General features: G+C 44.3%; 1 protein-coding gene across 1 annotated transcript in view; it reads left to right on the top strand.

The window, feature by feature from the left end:
- LOC126284908 (phospholipase A2 inhibitor-like) overlaps positions 1 to 18,378 on the top strand; it is a 172,875-nt gene that overhangs the window by 48,311 nt on the left and 106,186 nt on the right. Inside the window, exon 2 of the mRNA XM_049984170.1 lies at positions 2,574 to 2,822. Within this exon, the coding sequence (XP_049840127.1) occupies positions 2,574 to 2,822 (249 nt within the window). The remainder of the gene's footprint in view (positions 1 to 2,573; positions 2,823 to 18,378) is intronic.

The raw sequence follows: 18,378 nt of genomic DNA, 5'->3' as shown, positions 1-18,378 counted from the left end.
ATTCGTGCCATACCTGTCCCAGCATGGCATCGTTGACTGTGGCAGTTGCTTCCCGTATTCTCTCCCGCAGCTCTGCTACATCACGTGGTAGAGGCGGTAGATACACCAATGTTTCATGTGTCCCCACAGAAAAAAACGTCACACAGAGTGAGATCTGGTGATCGGGGAGGCCATTTCATGAAACAGCTGTCCCCTTCTGTAGTACTCCATTTTGAATGGTTTCGTCGACAGCTTCTGTCGCAGATCTTTCCACACTGTCATTGGAGCCATTTCCAGTTCACGGAATGCAGGACACGCCGATTTCTTTGGACTCCTTACGAATGTCTCTCGTACGTGCTCCACATTCACTTCACTCACACTGGGATGTCGCTTCTCTTTGCCAGCCACAACCTGTCGTAAAGAATTTGTTGTGCCAGTGGTAAATGGCCTTCCTGATTGGTGGCTTCTTACCTTACTTTGTTCTAAACGTCCGTTGAACAGCTGTAGCACACTTGTTTTTGTCGAACTCCAACACAGAAAGCTCGCTCCGTACCTGATGGTTCAAATGGCTCTGAGCACTATGGGACATAACAGCTGAGGTCATCAGTCCCCTAGAACTTAGAACTACTTAAACCTATCTAGCCTAAGGACATCACACACACCCATGCCCGAAGCAGGATTCGAACCTGTGACCGTAGTAGTCGCGTAGTTCCGGACTGAGCGCCCAGAACCGCTCGGCCACCGCGGCCGGCTCCGCACCTGAACTCGCCATGTTTGCGATTAGCGCTGACTATCGGTAAATTACCAAACTACGCTGTGGCGGTACACATGAAAAAAAAAAAACTTTCAGGGCTCCTCTCCAAATTGACATTTTGGGGCCGGCCGGGGTGGCCGAGCGGTTCTGGGCGCTGCAGTCTGGAACCGCGCGACCGCTACGGTCGCAGATTCTAATCCTGCCTCGGCCATGGATGTGTGTGATGTCCTTAGGTTAGCTAGGTTTAAGTAGTTCTAAGTTCTAGGGAACTGATGACTTGAGAAGTTAAGTGCTCAGAGCCATTTGAACCATTTTGACATTTTTGTATTTATGCGACGCCTTTTACGAACATTATAATTACGTTGCCAGAAGATTTTCGAATGAAATGCATGAAGTTACAGTCTGCGATCAAATTGAAATAAAAATTTGATCGTGCATCTTTGTTGGATTTTTACAAAATTTACCTGCCCAGTGGCAAATATTCCTTGCTGCACAATCATGCATTGTATATTCCATCTTTGTTTGGAAGCAGGTACGTTTGTGAACAGTGTAAAGTTCACAAAGAGTAAACATACAATGAATACCTCAAATGACGCCTTGAGAACATCCTGTGAATTGCAACCACTTCGATTGTACCTGATGCTTGTACTTAGTTTCACAAATTGAAAGTCAAACATCACATTAATTCCATGACTTGTAATTATTTATACATCCACCAGTTTTTCTCCTTAGCGGTTGTTGATAATGTTAGGTATATAATGTGCGGCTCAAATATATTGGAAAAACACACTTTTTCGTAATGTGGCTCATTTAAGTAAAAAAGCTGGCCACCCCTGGCTTAGATGATGATCCACGTACTGTTTGCCCAAGATGTGTCACTGCCACAGAAACTGTAAAAGTGTATACAATGGTCATGGAGGATCGCCGACTTAAAGTGCAAGAAATTGCTGAAGTTGTACGGGTGTCATCCCAACAGGCATCTCACATTTCAACACTGCAACTGAAAATGAAAAAAAATTATCTGCTTGATGAGTGCTGCGACTCTTAACTCTGTATCAGAATGCAAATGATTTTTTGCGTCGGTTTGTGACCAGAGACGACACTTTGGTCCAGTACTATATCCCAGAGACAAAAACAGCGAAAGCAATGGAATCATCTTGATTCACCAGTCCCGAAGACAGTGAAGACAGTACAGTAGGCTGGAAATGTCACGGCGTCAGATTTCTGGGATGCGAATGGCATTCTGCAGATAGATAATCTATCACCTTCTCAAAAAATTACTGGACAGTACTAAGCTACCGTTCTGGGCCAACTAGAGCAAAGGATACGCAAAAAAAGACAGGTTTCATCAACACAATGCCCGCCCGCACAGAAGTGTCATTGCCATGGCAAAAATATGTGAAATAAGATACGAACTATTGCTACACCCGGCTTATTTGCCTGCTTTGGCTCAATGGGACATCCATTTTCTCCCGAAGTTCAAAACTTTCCTTGATGGACGGAGAGTCTCCTCAAACGAAACACTGACAGCGAAAGATGCAGGCCTGGAGGAATCTAATTTTCAAGATAGGATCAGGACATTGGAATGTTGCTGGACCTAGTACATTAGTATACAGGGAGACTACAATGAAAAATAAAAAAGGATCACTTATGTACGTCTTTTTTTTTCTATAACGTTCGGAGAGCTTTCCAAACTAACCTCGTAGATGCGAGTATTCGGTGCACATGTGCGAATCTTCCACCGCAGCGATCATATTTCAAAACAGTGCTTGTTTATTAAAAAAGCGCCTCATATCTAACTGCTGGTTGCTGTTGTATGGACGGCGGCTATGTTTTGCAGGGTGTATTGCTGCTGTGCTTGGTGACGCACGCCGTGCTGCAAGATGGCGACCAGCAGGCAGGCGGGGACGTTAGCTCGTCGGTCTGCGGCGGCTGCTCGTGCGGGGGCGGCCTGCTGGACTGCTCGGGGCTGCCGCTGGAGGGCGGCGGCGGCGGGGGCGGGGGCGGCGTTGGCTCCTGGTTCTGGCCGCGCTGCGAGTGCGCCGCCGCCTCCAACCTCACGGCCGTCTTCCGCGCCTGCGACATCAAGGTCAGCGCCTACAGGCCCCATTAAAATACACTCTGCTCTGCATAAACTTACATGTTGTTGTTGTGGTCTTCAGTCCTGAGTCTGGTGAGATGCAGCTCTCCATGATACTCTTATCCCGTGGAAGCTTCTTCATCTCCTGCAGCCTACATCCTTCTGAATCTTCTTAGCGTATTCATCTCTTGGCCTTCCTCTACGATTTTTACCCTCCACGCTGCCCTCCAATACTAAATTGGTGATCTCTTGATGCCTCAGAACATGTCCTACCAACCGATCCCTTCTTCTTGTCAAGTTGTGCCACAAACTTCTCTTCTCCCCAATCCTATTCAATACCTCCTTGTTAGTTATGTGATCTACCCATCTAATCTTCAGCATTCTTCTGAAGCACCACATTTCGAAAGCTTCTATTCTCTTCTTGTCCAAACTATTTATTGTCCATGTTTCCCTTCCATACATGGCTACACTCCATGCAAATACTTTCAGAAATGACTTCCTGACACTTAAATCTATACTCGATGTTAACAAATTTCTCTTATTCAGAAACGCTTTCCTTGCCATTGCCAGTCTACATTTTATATCCTCTCTACTTCGACCATCATCAGTTATTTTGCTCCCCAAATAGCAAAACTCCTTTACTACTTTAAGTGTCTCATTTCCTAATCTAATTCCCTCGGCATCACCCGATTTAATTTGACTACATTCCATTATCCTCGTTTTGCTTTTGTTGATGTTCATCTTATATCCTCCTTTCAAGACACTGTCCATTCCGTTCAACTGCTCTTCCAGGTCCTTTGCTGTCTCTGACAGAATTACAATGTCATCGGCGAACCTCAAAGTTTTTACTTCTTCTCCATGAATTTTAATACCTACTCCGAATTTTTCTTTTGTTTCCTTTACTACTTGCTCAATATACAGATTGAATAACATCGGGGAGACGCTACAACCCTTTCTTACTCCCTTCCCAACCACTGCTTCCCTTTCATGTCCCTCGACTCTTATAACTGCCATCTGGTTTCTGTACAAATTGTAAATAGCCTTTCGCTCTCTGTATTTTACCTCTGCCTCCTTTAGGATTTGAAAGAGTGTATTCCAGTCAACATTGTTAGAAGCTTTCTATAAGTCTACAAATGCTAGAAACGTAGATTTGCCTTTCCTTAATCTTTCTTCTAACAGAAGTCGTAAGGTCAGTATTGCCACACGTGTTCCAGTATTTCTACGGAATCCAAACTGATCTCCCCTGAGATCATTCCATTCGTCTGTAAAGAGTTCGTGTTAGTATCTTGCAGCTGTGGCTTATTATACTGATTGTTCGGTAATTTTCACATCTGTCAACACCTGTTTTCTTTGGGATTGGGATTATTATATTCTTCTTGAAGTCTGAGGGTATTTCGCCTGTTTCATACATCTTGCTCAACAGATGGTAGTTTTTTGCCAGGGCTGGATCTCCCAAGGTTGTCAGTAGTTCTAATGGAATGTTGTCTACTCCCGGGGCCTTGTTTCCGCTTAGATCTTTCAGTGGTCTGTCAAACTCTTCACGTAGTATCATGTCTCCCATTTCATCTTCATCTACATTCTCTTGCATTTCCATAATATTGACCTCCAGTACATCGCCCTTGTATAGACCCTCTATATACTCCTTCCACCTTTCTGCTTTCCCTTCTTTGCTTAGAACTGGGCCTCTATCTGCGCTCTTGATATTCATACAAGTGATTCTCTTTTCTCCAGAAGTTTTTTTAATTTTCCTGTAGGCAGTATCTATCTTACCCCTAGTGAGATAAGCCTCTACATGCTTACATTTGTCCTCTAGCCATCCCTGATAACCATTTTGCACTTCCTGTCGATCTCGTTTTTGAGACGTTTGTATTCCTTTTTGTCTGCTTCATTTACTGCATTTTTATATTTTATCCTTTCATCAATTAAATTCAATATATCTTCTGTTACCCACGGATTTCTACTAGCCCTCGTCTTTTTACCTACTTGATCCTCTGCTGCCTTCACTATTTCATCCCTCAAAGCTACTGTATTTCCTTCCCCCATTCCTGTCAATTGTTCCCTTATGCTCTCCCTCAAACCCTGTACAACCTCTGGTTCTTTCAGTTTATCCCGATACCATCTCCTTAAATTCCCACCTTTTTGCAGTTTCTTCAGTTTTAATCTACAGTCCATAACCAATAGATTGTGGTCAGAGTCCACATCTGCCCCTGGAAATGTCTTACAATTGAAAACCTGGATCCTAAATCTCTGTCTTACCATTATGTAATCTATCTGTTACCTTTTAGTATCTCCAGGGTTCTTCCATGTATACAGTCTTCTTTTATGATTCTTGAACCAAGTATTAGCTATGATGTTGTGCTTAGTGCAAAATTCTATCAGGCGGCTTCCTCTTTCATTTCTTAGCCCCAATCCATATTCACCTACTACGTTTCCTTCTCTCCCTTTTCCTACTACCGAATTCCAGTCACCTATGACTACTAAATTTTCGTCACCCTTCACTATCTGAATAATTTCTTTTATTTCATCATACACTTCTTCAATTTCTTCGTCATCTGCAGAGCTAATTGGCATATTAACATATTCTACTGTAGTAGGCGTGGGCTTCGTTTCTATCTTGTCCACAATAATGCGTTCACTATGCTGTTGGTAGTAGCTTACCCGCATTCCTATTTTCCTATTCATTATTAAACCTACTCCTGTATTACCCCTATTTGACTTTGTGTTTATAACCCTGTAGTCACCTGACCAAAAGGCTTCTTCCTCCTGCCACGGAACTTCACTAATTCCCACTATATCTAACTTTAACCTATCCATTTCCCTTTTTAAATTTTCTAACCTACCTGCCCGATTAAGTGATCTGACATTCCACGCTCCGATCCGTAGAACGCCACTTTTCTTTCTCCTCATAACGACATCCTCTTGAGTAGTCCCCGCCCGGAGATCCGAATGGGGGACTATTTTACCTCCGTAATATTTTACCCAAGAGGACGCCATCATCATTTAATCATACAGTAAAGCTGCATGCCCTCGGGAAAAATTACGGCCGTAGTTTCCCCTTGCTTTCAGCCGTTCGCAGTACCAGCACAGCAAGGCCGTTTTGGTTATTGCTACAAGGCCAGATGAGTCAATCATCCAGACTGTTGTCCTTGCAACTACTGAAAAGGCTGCTGCCCCTCTTCAGGAACCACACGTTTGTCTGGCCTCTCAACAGATACCCCTTTGTTGTGGTTGCACCTACGGTACGGCTATCTGTATCGCTGAGGCACGCAAGCCTCCCCACCAACGGCAAGGTCCATGGTTCATTGGAAGGAAAATTTACATATATTGCAAGAATGCAATCTCTGAGAAATACAAGTGAAGTACTCTGAAGCCGTAGTCTGCTGTCAATGTAACTAAGCACACTTACACTCTATCGATTAACGGCCACCATAGTGCATTAATGTTGTTACCAGACCTGGTAGGCTATACACTTTCCCAAACTCGCTACAAACTTCAAGGGCTTATAAAGGGTGTGTTCAGGACCCAATCGAGGTTACGAACCCGGAAACTTCATCCAACGATTCCACAGGGCATCAAACTTAGAGGCACCAGAGCCTGACACTAGGCCACCCTTTCGGCAGAAATCGTGACTGTGCGTTGACGCCTGGCAGTGTTGTTTCTTATTCAGTGAGCGTGGCTGATTGCCATGATCTTCAGAGGAAAAGCTGGAGATAGTTGTTGCGTATAAAGGTTTTGTTTCTATGAATTCAGTGCTCTACTGCCACCAGTGGATGACTGTTTTGGACACTTTTCTATCCACAGTTCGTTTTTCTTCTGGAGTCGTCTAAAATCTGCAACGCTTTTCGGTATACACGAACAAAATGAATTCCAGACGGGAACCCACGTTCAGAACCGTTGTCAAAAAGGCAACGGAGCGTCGCATTCACAGAAGACGCTGTATACGCTGCAGCTACGTCCATCTTTTCCACTAATGATCGTTGCCATCAGTGAATAACAAAGAACATAGCGAAACGTTCCACCAACGGTCCGCCAGCGTACAAAGTCACGTTTGCTGCCGAAAGGGTGGCCTAATGGCAGGTGCAGGCACCTGTAAGTTGAAGCTCTGTAGCGTCGTTGGATGAAGTTCTCGGACACGGGTTCCTATCCTCTGTTTCTTCCTCAAGACATCTTCTACAACTCCTCTAAATTTGTCGCAACAGTTCTAGGACACCCATTGTAGGAGGCGTAAACAGCGTCTGATGAGTGTTTACTGTGAAGGACGCGGAGGCGCCGAGTAATAGCGTAGGACAGCGTTTCCACCAACTGACAGAGTTATAATGAGTCCTCATCGTGGATCTCCATTCGCCGGCTGGTCTAATTGTTGAAATCCAGGTCTGTGGGGCATTTAGATCTGACATTAGCGTGATGTTGGACTGCGTGGGGACATAAAGACAGACACACTCGTCGTGAAGGTTCCAGTCGACCACGTATGCCCACCACACGAGAGGATCGTCGTCCCGTGCACCAAGCATACCTTCACATCTGCAATTGTCAGCCATGAACTAATACTGGACTCCCTACATCATCGCTTGGAGGTCAGCAACAGGAGGACTAGGTAACGACACGCACACTTTCTCTTTCTCTCTCATTAGGAGGGAGGGAAAGGGGAAAGGAGGAACTTGACAGAGAAAGGGAAGAGGAGGAGATGGAAAGAGAAAGGGGAGGGGGGAAGAAGAGAATGGACGGAGAGAGGGGAAATTATATATATATATATATATATATATATATATATATATATATATATATATATATATATATATATATATATAAAAGAACACATTGACACCGGTGTGTCAGACCCACCATACTTGCTCCGAAAACTGCGAGGGGACTGTACAAGCAATGATCACACGCACGGCACAGCGGACACACCAGGAACCGCGGTGTTGGCCGTCGAATGGCGCTAGCTGCGCAGAATTTGTGCACCGCCGCCGTCAGTGTCAGCCAGTTTGCCGTGGCATACGGAGCTCCATCGCAGTCTTTAACACTGGTAGCATGCCGCGACAGCGTGGACGTGAACCGTATGTGCAGTTGACGGACTTTGAGCGAGGGCGTATAGTGGGCATGCGGGAGGCCGGGTGGACGTACCGCCGAATTGGTCAACACGTGGGGCGTGAGGTCTCCACAGTACATCGATGTTGTCGCCAGTGGTCGGCGGAAGGTGCACGTGCCCGTCGACCTGGGACCGGACCGCACCGACGCACGGATGCACGCCAAGACCGTAGGATCCTACGCAGTGCCGTAGGGGACCGTGCCGAATGGAGACGTGTCGTCTTCAGCGATGAGAGTCGCTTCTGCCTTGGTGCCAATTATGGTCGTATGCGTGTTTGGCGCTGTGCAGGTGAGCGCCACGATCAGGACTGCATACGACCGAGGCACACAGGGCCAACACCCGGCATCATGGTGTGGGGGCGATCTCCTACACTGGCCGTACACCTCTGGTGATCGTCGAGGGGACACTGAATAGTGCACGGTACATCCAAACCGTCATCGAACCCATCGTTCTACCATTCCTAGATCGGCAAGGGAACTTGCTGTTCCAACAGGACAATGCACGTCCGATGTATCCTGTGCCACCCAACGTGCTCTAGAAGGTGTAAGTCAACTACCCTGGGCAGCAAGATCTCCGGATCTGTCCCCCATTGAGCATGTTTGGGACTGGATGAAGCGTCGTCTCACGCGGTCTGCACGTCCAGCACGAACGCTGGTCCAACTGAGGCGCCAGGTGGAAATGGCATGGCAAGCCGTTCCACAGGACTACATCCAGCAACTCTACGATCGTGTCCATGGGAGAATAGCAGCCTGCATTGCTGCGAAAGGTGGATATACACTGTACTAGTGCCGACATTGTGCATGCTCTGTTGCTTGTGTCTATGTGCCTGTGGTTCTGTCAGTGTGATCATGTGATGTATCTGACCCCAGGAATGTGTCAATAAAGTTTCCCCTTCCTGGGACAATGAATTCACGGTGTTCTTATTTCAATTTCCAGGAGTGTATATATATATTCCATTTTCCTTCAGCCCCTCTCTCTGCCCATTTCCTTTCTTTTCTCTGTCCATCTCTGTTGTGGTTGGCAGGAGAACCAGCACCGTGTTACTAGAGGACGCCGAAAGGCACGCGTTTTAGCTCACTCAGGCTGGCGTCAGGTCTGGAACAGGACAAGGAAATTAGACTCCAGAAAAACGGACGTAGCTGGTGGAATACTTAACTTTAATCCATTAATGATGAATGTCGGTTTTGGACCGTACATGTTTCACAATATCAATAATAACTGATAATGGCGCCTTGCTAGGTCGTAGCAATTAAAGTAGCTGAAGGCTATGCTAACTATCGTCTCGGCAAATGAGAGCGTATTTTGTCAGTGAACCATCGATAGCAAAGTCGGCTGTACAACTGGGGCGAGTGCTAGGAAGTCTCTCTAGACCTGCCGTGTGACGGCGCTCGGTCTGCAATCACTGATAGTGGCGACACGCGGGTCCGACGTATACTACCGGACCGCTGCCGATTTAAAGGCTACCGCCTAGCAAGTGTGGTGTCTGGCGGTGACACCACAATCTCTTCCTCTCCCTTCCATCTGTCCATTTCTCCGTCTCCCTTTCTCTGTCCATGTCCACGTCGATTTCCACCCTATTTGTTTCCATCTTCCTCTCCCCTCCCTCCACACTAACATCCCCCCCTCCCACCCCTCAATGGGAGGCTGGTGGTTCTTAACGCCACAGTATTTCTTTCCATATTGTGACTACCATGTATAGCAGATTTGGTTGAAATTGTTCTAGGGGCTTAGGATGAGGTCTTGTGGCTTTGCCCACATACGCACATTTGAAATGTATTTCAAATGTATTTAACAAATTGCACATGTATACACAAACATCTCTGCCGAATTTCACGCTGGAGTTTCATTTTCACGCAGGTCAGTGTTTATTGAGTCATTTTTCCTGGACTATATGTCCTAAAATGATATAATTTTGCAGGTAATCCAGTGGCGAAACGTGTAGCGAATGGCGTTAGTAGTGGAGAAGTAATAAATTTAAACGTCATGCATGATGCGGTAGTTTTTCATCCAACTCACTGTTTGTGATGTAATACCACCTGAACTAAGTGTCTTACAATGATCTTGCTGGTACATTCAGTGGTATATACGAGGGTTGGAACTTAAGTGGCAACTATTTATTTACAGCTCGTATAAAATAGAAAAGTGTTTCGAAGTTTTAATGACCGTCAGAGTGGTCACCAGCAGTGTGTATAACCTGTTGCCAGTGATGTGGAAGTCGTAGGATACTCATAGCAGTGCCAGTTGTGTTGACAGTTCGAGCGGCGCGGTCTATTGCCCGACGAATATGTAGCAGCTCTGAAGCGAATTCCACTCAGGGGAGTGCAGTAGGTGGAATAGCACTTAGCAGCCCCATCAGTCAAACAAATCAGTAACAGCTAGCACTGTACGTGCTTGAGGATTGTCCTGCAAAATGATGGTCAGGTCCTGAAGAAAGAGTCATCACTCCTAAGCTGGTCGTAGGTTGTGTTCCAAAAATGAACAGCATGGAGACACAAGTGATGACAGTTTTCTGCAGGAGCTGACCATCATTTTTCAAGGCAGTGCTCAAGCATGTGCAGTGCAAGCTGTTACTGATTTGTTTGACTGATGGGACTGCTAAGTGCTCCCCTGACTTAAGCCCTCGTAAGTTCAACTCGATTTCTAAACTGAAGGAAACAATTCACGGCAGTCGATTCAGAACTGCTACAAATTCGTCGGGCGATAGACCGCGCCGCTCGAACTGTCAACATAACTGTCATTGCTAAGAGTATCCTACGACCTCCACATTGTTGGCAACGGGTTATACACAATGCTACTTTGAAGGTCAGTAAAACCTTGAAACACGTATCTATTTTGTAAATAAATAGTTGTTACTATTAAAGTTCCAACTTCCGTATGAGTAATGTCTCCAAAATGTGTCGCGAATGCTGTTAGTAGTAAAGAAAGCGTCATAACTTATGCAGCAGTTTTACTGTCTAAACAGCGAAAAATGTTGTAAGCGATACAGTAATTTTCTTTCATCATTTTGTGGGGTGGTCAGCGAGGAAGAGTTTAGTAAAGGTTTGAACTTACGTGTGAAGTTCGTTGCAAATCACTAAGTGCTCTCATTCTCAAATACTGGACGAATAAAATGTAGACAGCGATTCTTTCCAGACAGTAAGTGGTATGTGTACAAGTTTGGTTGAAATCGGTCCAACGGTTTAGAAAGGGATGTGGAACATACATGCATACATACATAAATGTATATATACATCCATTTTTATAATATGTTTTGATATCAATAAGGTGTCGACGTCCAAAGATCCTGCCTGTCATTGCGGATGCAGACAATGACCGATCTCTTACGGGAATTGGGAACTGCAAGTAAAGGCTTTATGGGTAGGTGACGGTATGTCAGTACTGTGTGACAGGCTGAGTGAGAATCTGGCTCAGATGGGAAGCGTGCTCGGATGGCCAATGCGGTTAAGGCGACCGCTCGTTTAAAGCCGGAAATCCGGTTTAGAGTACTGGTCCAGCACAAATTTTTACTTGCTACCACATTCATTTCAATGTTGAAATGTGGCTAACGTCACTGGAACCTTTGGACTGCGTAATTACAGCCCCATGCGTAGGCTGCCGTTATGACATCACAAACGAATTCGTTTTGACTGTTGCCGTGACAGAGTAACACGGATGGCTGATAAATGGCGTCGCATTGTGTTCAGCAATGAATCGCGTTCTGCGCTAGCTCAGATGGCCATCGCTGGAAAAGCAGATTGGTAAAGATACGAAATAAGGTTCTGCGTCTAATTGGCTAGGAAAGGAATATGTGGAAGACGACTAGAAAAATACAAGGCGGTATGTTACTCGCTAAGACATCGTGGAATAACTTCCAGAGAAAGGTAGACTGGAATACACAGGATGGTCAGAAACAGTCTGAAAAGCTTGTATGAGTTTTACAAGGCTGGTTACGCTGAGAATCATTCTTACAAAAAAATTCGATAGATTGCGCCGTCTATGAGTTGATGAGCATTGAAGTTAGCCGATTAGGATATTGCGAGCGCAGATTCATGCGGCTCGCCAGATACAATTAGTGTCTGTCGTTGTCATAGCGCAGATGATAGTGCACGAGACTGTGCAGCCTTTGGCTCCGGTTCGATCCCATGTCGAACTTCTGTATCGCTTTTCTGTTCGGTTATACGAAACCAAACGAAGAACACGTCTGGCGATACCATTTCTGGCAGGCCGCTTGAATTTGCACGCGCAATGGCCTGATTGGCTTACTTCAGTGCTAAAAAGCACTTGCCATACAGCGGCCGAACTTACCCGCATGGGGCCTCCCGGCAAAAAATGCCATACGATCATTTCATTTCAGTGCTAATCAACTCACAAACGGCCCGAAGTACCGAAATTTTTCTTAACAATTATCTCTCAGCCCAGCCTACCCTGAAACACCCTTATGCCCATTTAGGCAAGCTGTTTTTTATTTTGTTCTGAAGAAGGCGTGGTTATCCACGTTGAAACCTGGGTAAACACCGGGAATTTTCGCAGTCGAGGCGAATTATTCATAATTTACCCTTATAAGCATTTCTATTTCTGTCCCCCTCTCAACAACAAATGAATTATGATGTTGGGTATAAAGTGTGGAGAGGAAATCGAATCAAGCGAGTCAGGAGATCGATGACTTGAAAAGGACAAAAGAAAAAAGAAAAAAAGGAGACGGAAAAGGGAAAAGGAAATGGGAAAAGAAAAGAAAGCTGACCGGGGGACTGGATCTAAATTTCATTTGCAATATGCAGCCAGAGTTGCTAGTAAATGTTCCTCTGCACACGTCGATTCTGGTTAGTCTCAGGTACAAAGGGCCAATAGTACACTTCTGCCATATGTGTGCGACGACACTTAGGTGTAACGTATCTGTAACAATTCTTTAGCAGCCGGCCAAAGTGGGCGAACGGTTCCAGGCGCTTCAATCCAGAACCGCGCGACCGCTACGGTCGCAGGTTCGAATCCTGCCTCGGGCATGGATGTGTGTGATGTCCTTAGGTTAGTTAGGTTTAAGTAGTTCTAAGTCTAGGGGACTGATGACCTCAGATGTGAAGTCCCATAGTGCTTAGACTCATCTGAAATCTTTAGCATGGCCCTATCGCTCGCCGGATCTCAAGAGAATTGACTTTATTAACAAAGGAAACGGGTACCTAAAAGACTCCGTGGTCACATTACCTACATGAATTAATTCGTGTAGACTAATTACAGTTTTATTAAAATTATATTACTTTGCACCGCACTTCGACTCTATCTTCGGATACAAACTCAGAACTTTCTAAATAACGTTCAGTGTCGGTATATGATAAATCATACGGTGAAGCAAGTCGTCAACCGTTCCTTGCAACAACAGAAGTATAAATAATTTGTAGGCACTGTTTTGCAGCCAGCATATGTTTATAGAAATTCACTGTGATGTGGTCAAGACTACAGCAAGCTTCTGGTTTACTCTTCATTAGAAAATAGTGTAAATATTCTGCGAGACTGGGTGATATCGTACATGTGACTATAGTTGTACGCTGTAAATACTGCCCGATAGCACTACGATGAAACGGACGCAATACTTTTATACTGATAGTATGAAACGGTGAACGTGAAAGAGGTACTTAGACAAGAGTTTTGGCCAACCATTTCTACAGACTTAAATTATTCTTTGCGCCAACGGAACAGTTTTCCGAAGTTTACCAGAAAGCATGCACATTTTCATTACACATTTTTGCCTTAGTTGCTTAAGGACATCGATTTGTTTCTTCCCTCCCAAATTAACTGCGGCTACTTTAGGAGATGTCCGGCCAATGTGTCCTTGCTTTAAGTGACTGTTTCCTTCATTTTATCTCTAAGTTTATACAATATCTCCTAGCTTGGTATTCCATCAATCTGAGTACTAGTGCTGTTGACCTGTACATCTCAATGATGTCATACCCCACACGCTCGATGTGTTCTGAGAGCTACGAGAGGTACGTAGCTTTTGTTGTGGGCTAGGTCTTGCTCAGAAGTGACGTCCCTTGTGTCACGCACTGATGAAACTACTCCAGATAAGATAGATTAGCTCGTATCTGGTACAAGCTCCGCTTACCTTCCACGGGAACACTTGTCGTGGAGACGAAATATTTTTCGTGTTTTTCCATAAACTAAATCCCTCTACGTAAATGAAAAAGTTCGCATTTATTACGTTGTCGTGTCACGCATGAGATTCGGTCTATGGTCTAAATCAGTTTAAGCGCCGCGCTTCCTAAAGGACCTGTATACAGAGAGCAAGGACTGAGCTGTATGAGTAAAGTGACCCCAAAAGAAGAAAGTTGTGACCTAGAGCGTATCCTGGTTGTTTGTTGGTTTTGTTTTTAGGGCGCAAAAACAACTAAGGTTATACACGCCCACGTCAGAGCTGTAGAACACGACGACAAAGAGAGAAGTTAAAAACGACGACACGTTAATGCCAATCGACGCAAGAGAAGACAGCTAAAAACGGGAACGTGGGGAAAGGTCTATAAGATACGCCATTGAGAAACGGAGGTCCTGAACTAAAAATTAAATATATAAGAAACTATCAGCCTCAACTGCGGTAATGAAACCAACCTTTACCTAGGTTTCAGCCCAAATAATTGAGTCTTCTTCAGATTCTATAATTTGTCTAAGAGGGCAAGGTCTAGAAATAAAAATTAAACAGCCTGATGAGGCGTAGTCACATTTTAAAAATGCGGTACATAAGTGCTAAGTCAACACCAAGATTTAACTTAAGCTCTGGCGAGCGCCTCGTCTCCATGGACGCCGTGCGGGGCCTCGGGAGCTGACGTATAGGCCCTATTAGATTATCACGATTGCTGACTATGCTGCAATGTTGAAATTATAAAAAAAGAAGTAAAACGCGGTCGACAGTCCATGCGTCGTTTGCCGAGAGGCCGATAACTCGGACGTCAAACACAAACGACAATGTCAATGGGTAAAAAAAAGGGGCATTCCGTCAGGAAATGGCGAACCGTCAACGCTCCAGCGCAATGAGTATAAGGTGGTGAGGGAGCACCTCTTAAGAAGTGACGATGGCTAAAAAGACAGTGTCCGATTCGCGACATAGCTAATAAAATCATCTCCTCACGGCGAGAGGGCCGAGAGGAGGTCGTCCAAACTGCTGGGAGGGGCTTAATAACTCTGAGCTTTTTCCCATGAAAGGAGGGCCAAAGTGACACCACCTTCTGACAGAAGGCAACACAGAGACCATCGGAGGGAATATAGGAACTGGCGGGGTGAGGTACGAGGGCTGCAGCCTTGGCAGCAGCATCAGCGGCCTCCTTTCCTGTCAGACCGACGAGACCACGAACCCACATAAACATCACACTGGCTCCTACAAGAATGAGCATGTGACAGCTTTCCTGGCCCTGTTGCACTAATGGGTGGGTGGTGAACCGCGCACAGAGGTTTAAAGGGCACAGAGATTCGGAGCAGATGATGCAATTGAAAAGCCTGTGTATATATTCTAGTTGTAAGCTAGTATGGAGCTGAGAGAGGGTGGAAGGGTGAGGGAGGACGGTGTTGACGGGAGTTAAGATGAGTGATCGTTATAAGCAGGCTATCCGGATTCGAACCCCTGTCTGACAAATCTTAGGATTAGAGCTAGGCGGGCGGGAAGATGATTCTGATTTCGTGAATTACAAAATTAAACTCATAATCAGCAGTCCTGATGCCACTTTATTCTACATACATTCTACCTACAATGTCTTAAAGGGTGTATTCTGTATCCGGTGTATTCTTATTTTTTTGCTGTCAAGCAGGCAAGCACTGTTGAAAGCTCTTAGAACCCTGAGCCATGTGATATTTTCAGTTGCAAGGAGAATAGCGGCGGATGTGGAAATGAAAGCATCGGTGCAATAAACATATAATTCACGTTTACATACTTTGAAGTAAAACACAAGAAACTGCAATGGAATTCTAAAACTTACAAGTCGTGTCTTTTCCCCATATTTATTTGGGCCATCAACGCATCGTAACAGCTTATCACATAATCAAACGATACTTACTGAGTAAAAAAAAATGGACCTGCTTCACTCTTGCACCAAACAATTTAATTTTTTAAGTAGGTCAAAATATGAACTAGTAACATAATACACGACAACTACTACCACTTTCCAGCTTACTGGATATTTAATATGATAAGTCTGTGAGTTGGCTTCCACCTCCGCTCACTCAAATATTTCAAATAAAACTTGAGCAGAATCAACTTTGTAAACGCCCCAGATTAGTTCTTGGGAGCAGCGTAATAAAAGATGTGGATCAATTTTAGAAAATGCAAACTGCGTTATCGTCATTTAGTAACTGCTCTATGCTTTCTGATTAATTAAAAAGCAACCCCTGACTACTATTCCAAATTACACCTCACTCTTCTAGTACTATAAGTAAAAATGAAAAAAATTGCAGATTAGTGATAAAATCACACCAACGGCGAATCGGTGCTACATCGAAATGTTGTTTTCCCCGCGAGAAAAGCTGAAAAATAGAACTTGGCATAAACATGTGATCTGGTGGATACAATAAAGCGGCAACGTGTTCGTATATCAAAACCAGTTCCTTATAGTAGGAGTCACTTAAAGCTACATGCCACAGCTTACATTCTGACGGCGGGAACAAGACAGACAAATGCGAACACCCAGGCTGCTTCTAGATGTTCTCTAACAAACTTGAAGGCCGCTTCTTCTTTTATTACACAAGCGTCTCAGACATTTAGATCAACCGTTGCAATCTCTACATAAATACAAAAAATAGGTTTTTTGAAAGCCATATTACAAGTCTGAGAATTATATTCACACAGAAAATGCGTATATCCTAATAAAAGTCGTAGCTGCGGAAAGCTAATAAGTTCATTGCGCTTCTCCTATTGATTAACTGTATGCAGCATCCGTAATAATTTCACCAAAGCCACTTCATTATAAAATAAGATGGCTCAGGCTGGCACAACTTCTTGACAAGTTTCGTGGTATCTTCATACAGCTTTAACAGACTGGGGCACTTAATGAAGTTTTTTATCGTGCAACGTCAGTGTGATTGAGGCTTTTTGAATGACGAAATCATCACAGATAAGTTGTGATGAAAGCGCTCTACAGCAAACTACATCCTTGCGTGCAGTAGTGTACTCAAAGAGCTTTTACTTTTAAACAGTATACTTCTATCAGCACTCTTAACAGTAGAACGGAACAGATTTTTCGGATGGAACAAGGAGTCTAAAAATAGCTCTTGTGTAACATTAACCACAGTGAACTTCTTAAGTGTTTTGACATGCCAAAGTCTGACTATTGTTGGAGACAATGACAAAGCAAGCCCTGGACCTGTCTGGTTCTTGCCTCAAACACATGGCGTCTACAGGTCCACCACACCTTATGTTATTCTGAATTAATCCAATGGACAAGTCTCATTCTTGCACCACACGATAGATCAATTTTTAAACTATGAAATTCTAGTGAAATCTCATTTTCGGTCAAAAGTGGACTTACCAGGCAACTGCGCCAATGCCTTGAAATACGTCTGATATTTCGCAACGTGTGGCTCTGGCAATACATACTGTGGCTTTTAAAAACTGAAAAACCTTTGTTTGTAGTTGTGGGGCAGGATGCGAGTCTGGTTTGCGAAGACGATACTTTTTTATTTTTTTGTAGGGGTTGGGGTGGGGGGGGGGCGCAGTTGCTTTCCCCTGCTCTCCCCTTGGCAGTCACCTGCAACTTACATTGATCTTCCACTTGCTCAGGATCACATCGACCAACCTCCTGACAATTGTCATTACTGCAAACTATTGCTTGAGCAATGTTCGTTGGAGTGCTCACTCTGACGCACAGGCGTTTCCCAATGCTGTCTGGTATTCCAAGAAATTTAAATTCTGACTAATCTTTTAACTCTAATTGTGTGCACGCAATTACTAATAAATTTGCTTTTGCCACGAGAAACAGGTAGCAGACGAAACTGCTTTTGACTATATCCACAGACATATCCCTTACGTAGGTAAATTTATGAGTGAATGTTTGTGCCTGCAATGAATGCTGATTTTGTTCTTCGCTATCTCCCGACAGTTTCGTGACTCAGACAGTCGGCATTTTGTAGCAGGAGGTATCAGCTACCTTGCTTTATTCTTTTTACGAATAATACGGTCTACATCTGTTGTTTATGCAACGTTATTACTTTTCTTCTATTTTATTAGCGATAACTATTGGTGAAAGCCTACTGCAGCTAACCCAACGCTTTGTATGTTTGTATATATTGTGGCATATAAGACACCACGTTTCCTACGTGTGACCTGCTGTACTATTCTGATGCCTTTGCCGTAGTACAAGAGCACACTATTTATAATTACCGATCTATCCTTCTCCACCAACGGCGATTTGGAAAAAAAATGTACTTACCCTGTATGGATTTTTTGATGCCTCTTATGGTGTATAATATGTGTGAGTGCGTAAGAGGGCGACAAGTAATCTGTTAGTAAAATTCACCATTAGA

This window comes from Schistocerca gregaria, chromosome 8, assembly GCF_023897955.1.
Source record: "Schistocerca gregaria isolate iqSchGreg1 chromosome 8, iqSchGreg1.2, whole genome shotgun sequence".
NCBI lineage: Eukaryota > Metazoa > Arthropoda > Insecta > Orthoptera > Acrididae > Schistocerca > Schistocerca gregaria.
The sequence above is the reverse complement of the archived record's forward strand: the minus strand, read 5'-3'. Positions and strand labels throughout refer to the sequence as shown.